This window comes from Leucopleurus acutus (assembly GCF_964270905.1).
Source record: "Leucopleurus acutus genome assembly, chromosome: 6".
NCBI classification, from domain to species: Eukaryota; Metazoa; Chordata; class Mammalia; order Artiodactyla; family Delphinidae; genus Leucopleurus; species Leucopleurus acutus.
In genome coordinates this window covers 109,779,199-109,792,313 of record NC_139149.1, presented here as the reverse complement: position 1 = coordinate 109,792,313, position 13,115 = coordinate 109,779,199, and the positions used below count along the sequence as shown (strand labels likewise).

The following is a 13,115-nucleotide window of genomic DNA, read 5'->3' as shown; positions in this document are numbered from 1 at the left end:
GTTTTTAGCTGTGAAATCTTGGGTAGGTCACTTAACTTCTCCATCCCTTGGTTTCTCATCAATACAACAGGGGTCATTATAGTACCAATCTCTTAGGGTTGTTGTGGAGATCCTATGTTAATATAGTGGCAAAGCTTAGAACAATGCCTGGCACATAGATGTCGGACGTTATTATCAGTATTACCCTGGAAATAAAGGCTTGTGTTGGATCCATTTCAGCGATGACGGCTATGCTAACATCACCTCTCTGATGGCTTTGCCGCTAGATTCGAGATTATGGTGAGCCCTTTAGGGAAGCTATATGGTTGGACCTGGTTAAGGAAAGGCTGGCTGAGAAAGTGTACACAGTGGCCTGGTTTCTACGGGACATACGCCTGATATTTCGCAACCATAAAACATTTTACAAGGTAAAGGGCATTTCCTGCCTCCGTTTCGCATGCTTTCTGCTTTCCCTTCATTTCTGGCGCAGCAGAGCCTTGCAAGAAGCTTACCCAGTCTTGTCCCGGGGAGAGCTCAAAAAGACAAGGACTGTAGAAGGAAACTGCCTCCTAACCCCAGGGGCGGAGAGGAGGATGTCCGGAAGAACAGCAAGCAGGACAGGGAAGGGTCCTTGTAAACGGTGCCTGGAAAAAAATCCATCCTCAGTTTCAGAAAGATACGCTCCTCCCACCGAGGAGTCAATTTCATCCTGCCTCCCTGTTCAAACTAGGGGGAAGGCAGTTCATGCTTCCATGGTCCTTCCTGCCTCAGAAACACAGAAATAAATGAATTAATTAACTTAAATGAAATAAATTAAACATTCAGGATGCTCATGCTTGGATTTTTACTCTTGAACTTCCCAGTGGACTCGAACATCCGGATTTGCCTCCAGCTGGCGTTGCCTCCGTCCTTCGTTAGTAGGGAGAGTCAACGAGTTGAGCTACCTTGCAAACCAAGGCATTCTTAGCTTTAGTTTATTGAGTTTTCCCTGATTTTTACTCTCACTTATACAGGTATTTCTCGGGACACATCTAGGTAGATTCTCATCTCCACCCAGCCTCCTTCCTCTCCTGCGTGCCACAAGTTGGCATGTTCACTGTAAGCTGGTGTCCATCCACGGAGCTGGAGGGGAAAGAGTCAACCCAGGGAGCCCCTTGATGCCTGGCACAGTCTTAGCCTTGGAGGACAGAAGGGTCAACCTTTCTTCAAAGAGTGGGCTTTCAAGAAAAGCTTTATCTTTCTCTGTTTTGCACCAGACTCAGGCTTTGCAGGGGTCAAAATCAGCTCATCGGTCAAGATCGCCTGTCAGGTCTAAGTTAACAACCAGGCAGAGTCTCATGCATTTGAACATTTGAGCGGCAGGCAGCGTCTTCCCACCTATTCTGCCTGACGGCGGGGGAAACACAGCGTTCGGGAAAGGGAGGACAGGGCTCCAAAAAAGCACGAGTGATTTGCTGGCCCTAATCCTTCGTCCTTAGACCTCTGTGTGTTTGCTTTTTTTCTCTTTCAGGCCTCCGACTTTGCTCAGGTAGGACTGGATTTAGAGGCAGAATTTGAAAAGGACCTCAAAGAAGTGCTTCTTTTTCATGAAGCCAGTGAGAACAGCTTCCAGGTTCCTCCTTGATCCTGTTCTGGACGAACTAAGGCATCCCAACTTCAGGATCCAGATGATGTGGCCCTGGCCCTCCTTAGATTGCCAACGAGTCTGGAATGTTATTGGCTGCCTCTTGACTCAAATCCAGACCCTTCAGAGCACTGTCACACCCTCCACCGCCTTTTATTGTTTCTTTTTATATTTCGCACCTCAAAAAAATTAAATATTTGCTTAATACTATTAAATACCCCATCACAGTTCATAGTCTCCCCATTGTCTCATAAATCTTTTTACAATTGTTGTTTGAATTGGGATCCAAACAGCTTCCACACACTGAATTTGGCTAATCTACCTCTTAAGGCTCTTTTCTTCTGTAAATTCCCCACTGCCTTTTTTCCTTGCTGTCTACTCTTTGGATAACCTGGGGTCTTTGTCCAATAACATTTTTCATAGTCTGGATTTTTCTACATCCCCTTAGTGGCATGTTTTTTCTCCCTGGCGTTTTCTGTAAAGTAGAAGTTAGATCTAGAGTCTTGCTTAGATTCAGGTTTGGGTGGGCGGGGGGTGGAGGGGTACTTCGATTTGGCTTTTTAGTAAAGAGACTTCGCAAGGGGAGCTGTGTATTCATTTGTAATGTTAAGATCGTCCAGCAGGTTCAGGTGTTACCAGCCAGACCCATCACCCTTTCCCCTAATGATTTTAGCAGCCACTGATGCTCATTGCCTAAACACATTTCACTAGGGTTTGCAAAATGATTATTTTTTTTGGCCGCGTTGGGTCTTTGTTGCCGTGCGCGGGTTTTCTCTAGTTGCTGCAAGCGGGGGTTACTCTTCGTTGCGGTGTGCGGGCTTCTCATTGCGGTGGCTTCTCTTGTTGCAGAGCATGGGATCTAGGTGTGCGGGCTCAGTAGTTGCGGCACGCAGCCACTAGAGTGCGTGGGTTTCGGTAGTTGTGGCTCATGGGCTCAGTAGCTGTGGCTCGCAGGCTCTAGGTCGCAGGCTCAGTAGTTGTGGCACACGGACTTAGTTGTTCCACGGCATGTGGGATCTTCCTGGACCAGGGATCGAACCCATGTCCCCTGCATTGGCAGGTGGATTCTCAACCACTGCACCACCAGGGAAGTCCCCAAAATGATGATATTTAGATTCTGTTATTCATTCTATATTTATTAGTCAGAATTCTTCTGCAAAGAGCTTCCCTTCGATAATATTTGGTTAGCTTGAAATACAGTTTGTATAGGAAATGCGAGATAAATGATGGATCTTTATTTAAAGTGTTCAGATTAATGAACTGTTTTCCTAATAGCCTCTAAAGATAGGCAAGGAGGTTTTTTCCTTTAACGTATCTTGAGCTCTTGGATTTAAATATATTTAATATGCTCTAGACCATTGCAGTTAACGTCTTTATTGCTGCTCAAATTGCTTATCTTCAGGGAGTGAGAATCTCTTCAAGTTAGTTCCTGAGTTTTGAAATGACCCCAGCACTCTTTGATATAGTGTATTAGCTACCTATTTCTGTGTAACAAATGACCCCAAAGTTTAGTGGCTTCAAGGAACAATCATTTTATGGCTCACTATTCTGTGGGTCAGCAATTCAGGCAGTCCTCCATGTGGATGCCTTATCTTTGCTCCACATCTTATTGATTAAGCCCTTTCATGCTTGCACAGTATCACCTCTGCCACATCCCATCGGTCTAAGCAGATCACTGGGCCAAATTCGAAAGGAGGGGAAATAGGCTGTACCTCTTGATGAGATGAATGTCAAAGTCACATTACAAAGGGAATGTTGCTTGGGAAGAAATGTTGCCACCGTCTTCAGAAACACCCTACCATAGCCCACCCTCTGACCACAGCCATTCACATCCTTCCCACATGCAAAGGACACTCACTGCCCACCTCCCACCCCAAGAAGTCTCACTCATTGCAGCACTGGATCAAAGTCCAGGACCTCAGCATCTAAATCAGGTTCAGATGAGATAAGTTTCCTTAGATGTGGTTCATTGGATGTGTCCCCTCAGGTGCACCTCCTCTGGAACCAAAGACCTGTGAATTGACGGACAAGTTAGTCTCCCCCACTTTCCAAATATAATGATGATATAGAATAACCACTGCAGACACTTGCATTCAAACAGTGGGAAATGGGTAGCACATAGCAGTCACTGGTCCACAGCAATTCAGAAGTCAAGTGAGGTGCATGTTGCCAGGTCCCCCAATCCAGGACAGAGAACATTCCTTGATAATCCCATGAGTTATAAATATTATATCCCTCTAATTCCCATCCAACACCACAGGCTTCTTCCATATTTTCCTCCAGGCAATATCTGTGTCTCTCTTCTCCAGTAGTATGTTTACTCATTTGCCCAAATCTAAACTACAACAATAATAGTTTCAGAATTTCTATACTCATACCACTATGAAAACAAAACTAAGCTGAATTCTAAATTTGAGTGGAATTTATTTTTGTTTCTGTTATATATTCAATATACTATTGCAGAGAGTATTTTTTCAGGATTTTGCGTTTGTATTTATAAATGAAATAGTTCTGTAAGTTTTCATATATTGCCATAGTCAGATTTAGAGTTAGCCTAGCTTGGTAAAATAACTCATGAAACTTTATACCTTTTTATATGTTCTGAAATAGTTTACAGCATTTTAAATTAACCAACTCTTAAAATGATATAGGCTAGAGTACTTTGGGGAGATAATATTGACCACATTCTCTGTCTTCCCATGGTGATTAGACTATTCAGATATTCTACTGCTCTTTTTTTAAAAATAGACCTTTATTGGAGTATAATTGCTTCACAATACTGTGTTAGTTTCTGTTGTACACCAAAGTGAATCAGCCATATGCATACATATGTCCCCACATCCCCTCCCTCTTGCGTTTCCTGCCCGCCCTCCCTATCCCACCCGTCTAGGTCATTGCAAAGCACCGAGCTGATCTCCCTGTGCTATGTGGCTGCTTCCCACTAGCTAACTATTTTACATTTGGTAGTGTATATATGTTGATGCTTCTCTCACTTTGCCCCAGCTTCCCCCTCCCACCTCATGCCCTCAAGTCCATTCTCTATGTCTACATCTTTATTCCTGCCCTGCAACTAGGTTCATCAGTACCATTTTTTTTTTTTAGATTCCATATATATGTGTTAGCATATGGTATTTGTTTTTCTCTTTCTGACATACTCTAGGTCCATCCACCTCACTACAAATAACTCAATTACATTTCTTTTATGGCTGAGTAATATTCCATTATATATATGTACCACATCTTCTTTATCCATTCATCTGTCGATGGACATTTAGGTTGGTTCCATGTCCTGGCTATTGTAAATACTGCTGCAATGAACATTGTGGTACATCTCTCTTTTTGAATTACGGTTTTCTCAGGGTATATGCCCAGCAGTGGGATTGCTGGGTCATATGGTAGTTCTATTTTCAGTTTTTTAAGGAATCTCCATACTGTTTTCCATAGTGGTTGTATCAATTTACATTCCCACCAACAGTGCAGGAGGGTCCCCTTTTCACCACACCCTCTCCAGCATTTATTGTTTGTAGATTTTTTGATTATGGCCATTCTGACCAGTATGAGGTGATACCTCATTGCAGTTTTGATTTGCATTTCTCTAATAATTAGTGATGTTGAGCATCTTTTCATGTGCCTCTTGGCCATCTGTATGTCTTCCTTGGTGAAATGTCTATTTAGGTCTTCTGCCCATTTTTTAATTAGATTGTTTGTTTTTTTGATATTGAGCTCCATGAACTGTTAGTATACTTTGGAGATTAATCCTTTGTCCGTTGTTTCATTTGCAAGTATTTTCTCCCATTCTAAGGGTTGTCTTTTGGTCTTATTTATGGTTTCCTTTGCTGTGCAAAAGCTTTTAAGTTTAATTAAGTCCCATTTGTTTATTCTTGTTTTTATTTCTGTCACTCTAGGAGGTGGGTCAAAAAAGATCTTGCTGTGGTTTATGTCAAAGAGTGTTAGCAAGCATCATACTCAATGGTGAAAAACTGAAAGCATTTCCACTAAGATCAGGAACAAGACAAGGATGTCCACTCTCGCCACTCTTATTCAACATAGTTTTGGAAGTCCTAGCCATGGCAATCAGAGAAGAAAAAGAAATAAAACGCATACAAATTGGAAATGAAGAAGTAAAACTGTCACTCTTTGCAGATGACATAATACAATACATAGAAAACCCTAAAGATGCCACCAGAAAACTACTAGAACTAATCAATGAATTTGGTAAGGTTGCAGGATACAAAATTAATGCACAGAAATCTCTGGCATTCCTATACACCAGCAACGAAAATTCAGAACAGAAATTAAGGAAACAATCCATTTACCATCACAACAAAAAGAATAAAATACCTAGGAATAAACCGCCTAAGGGGACTAGAGACTCATACTCAGAAAACTATAAAACACTGATGAAAGAAATCAAAGATGACATAAACAGATGGAGAAATATACCACGTTCTTGGATTGGAAGAATCAATATTGTGAAAATGACTATACTACCCAAAGCAATCTACAGATACAATGCAATCCCTATCAAACTACCAATGGCATTCTTCACAGAATTAGAACAAAAAATTTTACAATTTGTGTGGAAACACAAAAGACCCCAAATACCCAAAGCAATCTTGAGAAAGAAAAATGGAGTTGGAGGAATCAGGCTCCCCGACTTCAAACTATACCACAAAGCTACAGTAATCAAGACAGTATGGTACTGGCACAAAAACAGAAATATAGATCAATGGTACAGGATAGAATGCCCAGAGATAAACCCACGCACGTATGGTCACCTAATTTACGACAAAGGAGGCAAGAACATACAATGGAGAAAAGACAGCCTCTTCAATAAGTGGTGCTGGGAAAACTGGACAGCTGCATGTAAAAGAATGAAATGTATCCCTAACACCATACACAAAAATAAAAGCCAAATGGATTAAAGATCTAAATGTAAGACGAGACACTATAAAACTGTTAGAGGAAACATAGGAAAAACACTCTACTGCTTTTTGAATCAGTTCCACTTTTATATTTTTCTAAAAGTCATCTACTGAATTTATTGTTTATAGTTGGTCTTATTTCTATCATTTTATTCTTTCTCTTTTGAATATGTTTGTATTTTTTGTCTACATTTTCTTTGTTTTCATCTTCTTTTCTGGAAAGCATTGTAACAGTAATTCTTCTATTTACCTGCAAGTTTTCCAAATGTATTTTTAATTTATTCTTCAAACGTCATAGCCAAAACTAAAATATTTTAATGTGTCACATATTTAAGCCAAGGTGTGTCACTTTTATACCCACCAGCTCCCTAATTCCGGTCTATCTACTGTATAATAATATGGATATTCATTATTAATTTTTCTGTCTTTTACTCTATATTAATTATTTTAATTTTATTCAATTATTTATGTCATTGTTTTGCTATTTTTATATTATATATAAATTATAATCATGTCAAATATCATATAACATAATTCAAAAGCAAAAATTAAAAATTTGTGTTATGGTAATCCATATTCATGAGAACAATATTAATGTTTTCTGTTCTTACTATTTAAGTTTCCCCGCTGGTCTTTTCTTGCCATGATATCTCCATACTCCCTTTTTTGATCCATCTTTCTGTTGACTGAAGTATATCTTTAAGTAATTTTAAAAGAAGAGTACATGGTTGGTGTGTTTTCTGAGTCTTTGCATATCTCAGAACGTCTTCTGTTGTTTTCATTAACTAACAACATAGTGCACTACAATATATATTTTATCACAACTTCTCATCTTCAAAATTGATTTAGACTTTGTTCCACTGTCTTTGAGCATTTTGTTCTACAACTCTAATGTCTGAGTTAAGTCAGAATTCTGTTTCTTTGCTAGTGTGTGAAAACGTATGAAGTTCCCCCTTTATCTTTGTAATTATGTGTTTAGTTATTTTTGACAGAATAGGATTCAGTGTAATATTCTTACCACTGATATTGCCTGGCACACTGAGCCTTTTCAGTATACATATCTGGTTCTGTTTTCAGCTCCATTAAATCTTTCTGATCCATTTGTTCTGGGCTTACTTTCAAGAATATCTTTATCCATGCTCTGTCCTCCCTATTTATCATTTTAAAAAGGAGAAGGTATTTCAGAAAGCACTCTTCCTCTTAGGCCATTAGTATGAGACTTAAATATACTAAATTAAAACAATTGCAATTCCATGGTCAATATTTTAAACCTAACAATCTTTTAGCATTTTAACAGTGCTAATTGTGGGCTTCCCTGGTGGTGCAGTGGTTAAGAATCTGCCTGCCAATGCAGGGGGCACGGGTTCGAGCCCTGGTCCAGGAAAATCCCACATGCCGTGGAGCAACTCAGCCCGTGCACCACAACCACTTAAGCCCGTGTGCTCTAGGGCCTGCGTACTTCAACTACTGCGCCCGCGTGCTGCAACTACTGAAGCCTGAGAGCCTAGAGCCTGTGGTCTGCAAGAAGAGAAACCACCACTGTGAGAAGCCTGCACACCACAATGAAGGGTAGCCTGCACACCGCAATGAAGAGTAGCCCCTGCTCTCCACAAATAGAGAAAGCCCGGGCACAGCAATGAAGACCCAACGCAGCCAAAAATTTTAATAAATTAATTAATTAATTAAATAAAAATCGAGCTCCCTTGCTCTTGTTCTAAAAAAAAGAAAAAAAGAAAAGCACAAACACTATTCACTTTGCCACTGTGGAGTGACACTTGAGATAATGAAATCCAAGGAAGCCATTGTCTTACACACTTTTCCCTGGTTCAGTGGTCTGTTGCATCTCAGGAGCCATCTAGAAAAGGGAGTACCACTCAGTGAGGCCCTCCCAGACTGGACTCCTCGGGCCACATGCCAACGGCCATCCTAGCTAGATAAAACTAGAGCTAGGACACATTGGCACTGGAGACACCTAGCCCCACGAGCAGCCACTGGCATCTGATTATGTACAGAGAGGTTGAGCAGAGACGCCACAGGAACTCTCTCCTCCATCACCCGGATGTCACACGGAGGCCAATTTTCCAGAAGACAGCACAGGGCCTCGAGCAAGAACTCAGTGGCGAGGACAGTGACCCAGACCTGGACACAGGGCTTGAGGATCAGCAGGAAGGAGTGGCTGCATGTCCAGAATGTCAGCTGATACCAGAACTCATCTGTCCCGCCGCCCTGGGACAGTGTCCGTTTAATGTGGAGTGACTGTTTGACACGCCAAATGCTGTAGCATTTAGTGGGGGGGATAAGGCAGAAACATCCTTATTTCACAAGGGCAACAGTGAGGTTCTCCAGGCTCCACAGCCCTGGGGCAGAGGCAGAGCAGCCAGGCACTGCGGTTGCCTTGTTCAGGTCCAGGGCTCAACTGTGCCCAGCTGTCGAGGTGCGGATGGAGGGGCTGCCTCAGCTGGCCCTATGAATAGGTTCTGGACTGATTCATGGGCCCATGAAAGTGCCCTGGGGAGCAGGGGAGCCCAGTCTCTCCGCCCTCAAGCAGGTGGGCTCTGGCGGCCAGTGAAAGGGCCTTCAGGTTCGTGGGCACATGTTAGTCCTTACCGGAAGTAAGAGATGCCGAGATGCTCCGGCGCATCCTGAGGGTAGGAGTATTCCAGTGTGAGAAGCACATCCTCTTAAAAAGTGAGGTAGAGGATTGGTCCTCACATGAAGCAGGCGGGCCGCCCCTCGGCACCTACAGGTGCCAATGCAGCCTAAATTTTCCCGGACGCAGCTAAAGGGCAGATCTGGCTATTTCTGTATCTGCACCGTGACCCTGTTTTTTTTTGCGTAGCCAGTGCCTGATATCAACGCCATCTCAGTTTCCAGTTGCTCAAAGCAGTTTTCCCTGGACCCTCTAGCCCTGGTTCTGAGCTCTTTGGAGAACTCGGACAGCGCAGAACGCAGAGAGGTTTTCCTCCTCCCTCTCAGAACCCAGCAGGCTCTCTGGACTTCTGCGGGCGATGGTACGAGGCTGCCCGACCACCAGAGGGCAGTCTGAACCCTCTCCAGAGGCACTAGGTAGTAAAGCTCCTGCAGGAACTAGGAACTAGAAGAAGTGGTGAGGGCTTTTAAGGGGGCAGAGGTGCTCTGAGAGGCTCTGTCATTGAGCATCCAGTAGCAGGAAAGCCACAAGGACGTGTGCCAGGTCGTCCTCAGATTAGGTGAGCTAAGAACGCCAGCTGGACTGTCACGGTTAGGCACACGCTTGGGCCTCTGACATTTCAGTGGAGGTTTCCTGACGGTGACAGGAGGGCCCTTCTGTCCTTTACCACAAGCTTCCAACCTCACAGCTAGCAAAATGTAACAACGGAGGTGTGATAAGCAACGTGGCTGGAGAGACGGCCGTGCAGTCTACTTTTTCTTGTAAATGGGTTGGGGTCTGGTGGCAGGCCCACCCTGAAGACGGCCAGTGGCATCCTCAGACGTGGATTCTAGAAGCTCTCATTTTTAAGAATGTCCCATGAGACCTGCTCTCCAGGAGGCTGAAAGGTGGGGATCTGATGAGGAAGCCTCACCGATAAAGTGGTCTTTGGTCCCAATAAAGTGAATTTGACCAGATGGTGTTTGAAGAGGGGTCCCCTGAGATGGCTGCCCATCTGACTGTTTCCCGTTGGAAGGGTCCATGGACCACCGCTTCAGAATCACCAAGGAGCTCCTGAGGATGCAGATTCCAAGGTCCCTGGTCCTGGAGGAGAATGTCTATGATTGAGCACCAGGAAGTAGTGTTTTCAGCAAGTTTTCTAAGTGACCCTTTTCTGCCCCAATTGAGTTTGGCGACCATTTTCCTAAGATAAGACTGGTCTTTATCTTTTGACAAAGAAACAAATCTAACCCACGTATCCATGGTGCCAGCAGTAGCGGTGGAACCTGCAACTTCATAGTGAGAGCTGGCTCAGCCCTCTGTTTGTGGTTTGGTTGGTTTTGTGGTTATTTTGTCTAACTTTAATGTTTTGTAGTTTACTTAAGCATTTATTTCAGTATAATTGGTTTTCAGAGTTAGTAAGAAGAGAAGAATGAAGCCATTTGCAGAAGAAAAAACTAAGCCAGGAAGAGAAAGCAGCTGAGAGTAAGGGGGAAGGGAGAACTAGAAGAAAAGGCAGCCCAGTGGGCCAGAATGGGGGAGGGGGGAGGGGCAGAAGCGCACGAGAGAGGAAAAACAGATCATTCGTGAGCAGTTGTCAACAGGACTTCAGAAAGATGGAACTTTACGATGTTTTACTGTGGGTCAATCTCAAGAGACTTGAGATGTTTACATTCATTCTGAGGCTTTTTTTGGATGTTGGGCTGGTATCATACTTGCATGTGAAATCACCCTGAGGTGGCCGCCAGGCACCCCCGTTATCTGTGGGCTACAGGCAGTTATGAAAAACAAGGAATTCAGAATACTGACAGGTCCCGGGGTAGAAATGTTTTACTGCAGTGACCGCACAGGGAAGGAAGAAGTAAAGACAGGAGGGGCCGAGAGCCAAGGACCAGAGGCTCCAAGGAGGCACTGAAGCAGCGACGTCTTGACAGAAGCTCTGGTGACACCCGCCCTCTAGGGACCAGGTGAGGAGGGAAGACAGGAGCTGGGGGTTGCACTAGTATAACCACCTCTTCAGTGCTTCAGAGGATCAAGCTCCACTGTCTGGGCTTTTCAGGGGGTGAAGTGGGGATGGGAGAGAAGGAATACTGTAGCGTGAGAGGGGAGTGGGAGGGGATGTATGGGGGGGGCTACTCTAGGCTTCAGCTTCTGTCCTAAAATCAAAGCACACCTTACCCTGAAGAACTCATTTCCTTCTGACCCCCACTCCTGACCCCCAGGCAAGATTCATAGTTCTATCGAACTGGCAGAGTCCTTCTACTTAAGTTTCTTCTCTTTACGGAAGTCATTTTTTGAGAACTAGTACGCCTGGCTTGGGCTTTATTCTGCTAAGAACAGCACTGCCTCCAGCGCTGGAGTATGTCAAGTTTTCCTTCACTGACAGATAATGGAGGCTGCCCAGCCCCAAATTAATCATCCCAGTTTCTCAGAAGGGGAGAAACATCATCCAATCCAACCCTGTACGCCAAGTGCCTGGCACGCAGTGGCCGCTCACTACAGCCAAGTCATTGCCATCCTGGAGATCCGCCGGAGCTCCTTGCCCTTGACCTGTGTGTCCCAGGGCCTCCCCCACCACCCTGCCCATCAGTGGCCCATGGAGCTGAGGTCCCATCACGCTTTGGCCCAGGCACAGCACGAGTGACCAGCTTCTGTCATGCTGGCCAGAATCCACAACCCCCGCTGAGCTCAGGCAGGGGCACCTCCAAAGAGAACAGGGACCCCAGCCCAGGGGACTAGGGACTGAGGGAAGCTGCAAGGGTGCAATTCCTGAGATTGGCTGTCTCTTGTTCTTCGTTTTCCTTTAAACCTTTTTTTAAAGGGGCGAAAGGGGAAGTTTTTCTCAGAGACATTCACAGCCAGGCATCATCCCTGCTGGCTTCCGACCCCATCTCTCCCCCAACCCCCCAGGGTGGAAATTCCTGATCTATCCCGAGGTCCAGGCCCGGTGACATTCCAGACCAGAAGCCGGAAGACGGCCGACAGCCACAGCCCCCAAAGGGCTGGCCCCTGAATTGCTGGCTCTGCCTTTAGGTGACACTCACGGATTGCGGCCCGCACGTCCCCACCTCGCTGGAAGCCACCATTGCCTGTGTGTGCAGCAGCCTTCCTTGTCTCCCTGCTTCTACACTGCCCGACCCCAATCCCAGAACCTTTTCCCAGGCAGCAGCCAGTCTGCTCTTATCTACTCCGCCCGCAGGGTGAAAGCCCCAGGGTCCTCACGGGGGGCCCTCCTCTCATCTTCTACCCCTGGTGGGCTTTCCCGTTCTCAATCTTCCTCCAGCCCCCTCAGCCCCTGCTCAAGGCCTTGGCACCAGCACGTCCCTGTGTCTAGAAGGTTCCTCCTCCTGGAATTGTCCGTGGTTCACGCTCCCATCCTTAAGGTTTTCGCTCAAATGTCACCTTTTGGGGAGGCCAAGCTTGCAAGCCTCTCATCTCTCTACCACTCCCTCTCACCTGTGGCTTGCTTTCCATAGGGCCCCTTTGATCATGTTCCAGCACTCCATGTTGTCTGTTTATTGTGTTCGGTGTCTGCCTCTTGCCACTATAATGTAAGTTCCTCGAGGACAGTATTCTGTCTATTTTGTTTGCCAGTATATCCCTCTCGAGCTCTTAGGCGTTTCATAAATATTTGTTGAATGGATGCCTCTGTCCTCCCAGTTAGTCTGAGCCAGCTGGGCTGTGGGGTCCACAGCTTCTCTGAGCAGTATCCTGCCTTCCTGTGCTCCCCACCATTAGTTAGTGACGGTCTCACTCCCCAGCACCCAGGCCAAACCCTCATGTCGTAAGCTGGGCTTCTCCACCGGTTCTGCCCTAGACCCCCTTCTGCCCATACCCGTCTTGTCTGGGGCCAGTTCCCTCCCCGCCCAGAGCCTTGCTTCACTCGATGGATTCATCTCCCCCTGTCCTGCCGTGGGTTCCCGCTGGGCTCTGGGCGGCCATGAGAGCCTGTGCTACT

General features: G+C 45.2%; 1 protein-coding gene across 2 annotated transcripts in view; it reads left to right on the top strand.

Annotated features, from left to right (window-relative positions):
• The window catches only part of SP110 (SP110 nuclear body protein), a 39,413-nt gene extending 37,643 nt beyond the window's left edge, over positions 1-1,770 (top strand). The window contains exons 20-21 of one of the 2 annotated variants that reach the window (XM_082841756.1): positions 267-407; positions 1,490-1,770. In XM_082841756.1, the coding sequence (XP_082697882.1) occupies positions 267-407; positions 1,490-1,603 (255 nt within the window). In that variant the 3' untranslated portion in view covers positions 1,604-1,770. The remainder of the gene's footprint in view (positions 1-266; positions 408-1,489) is intronic. The other variant, XM_082841757.1, reaches the window with a different exon arrangement.
• Positions 1,771-13,115: the final 11,345 nt, after the last annotated feature.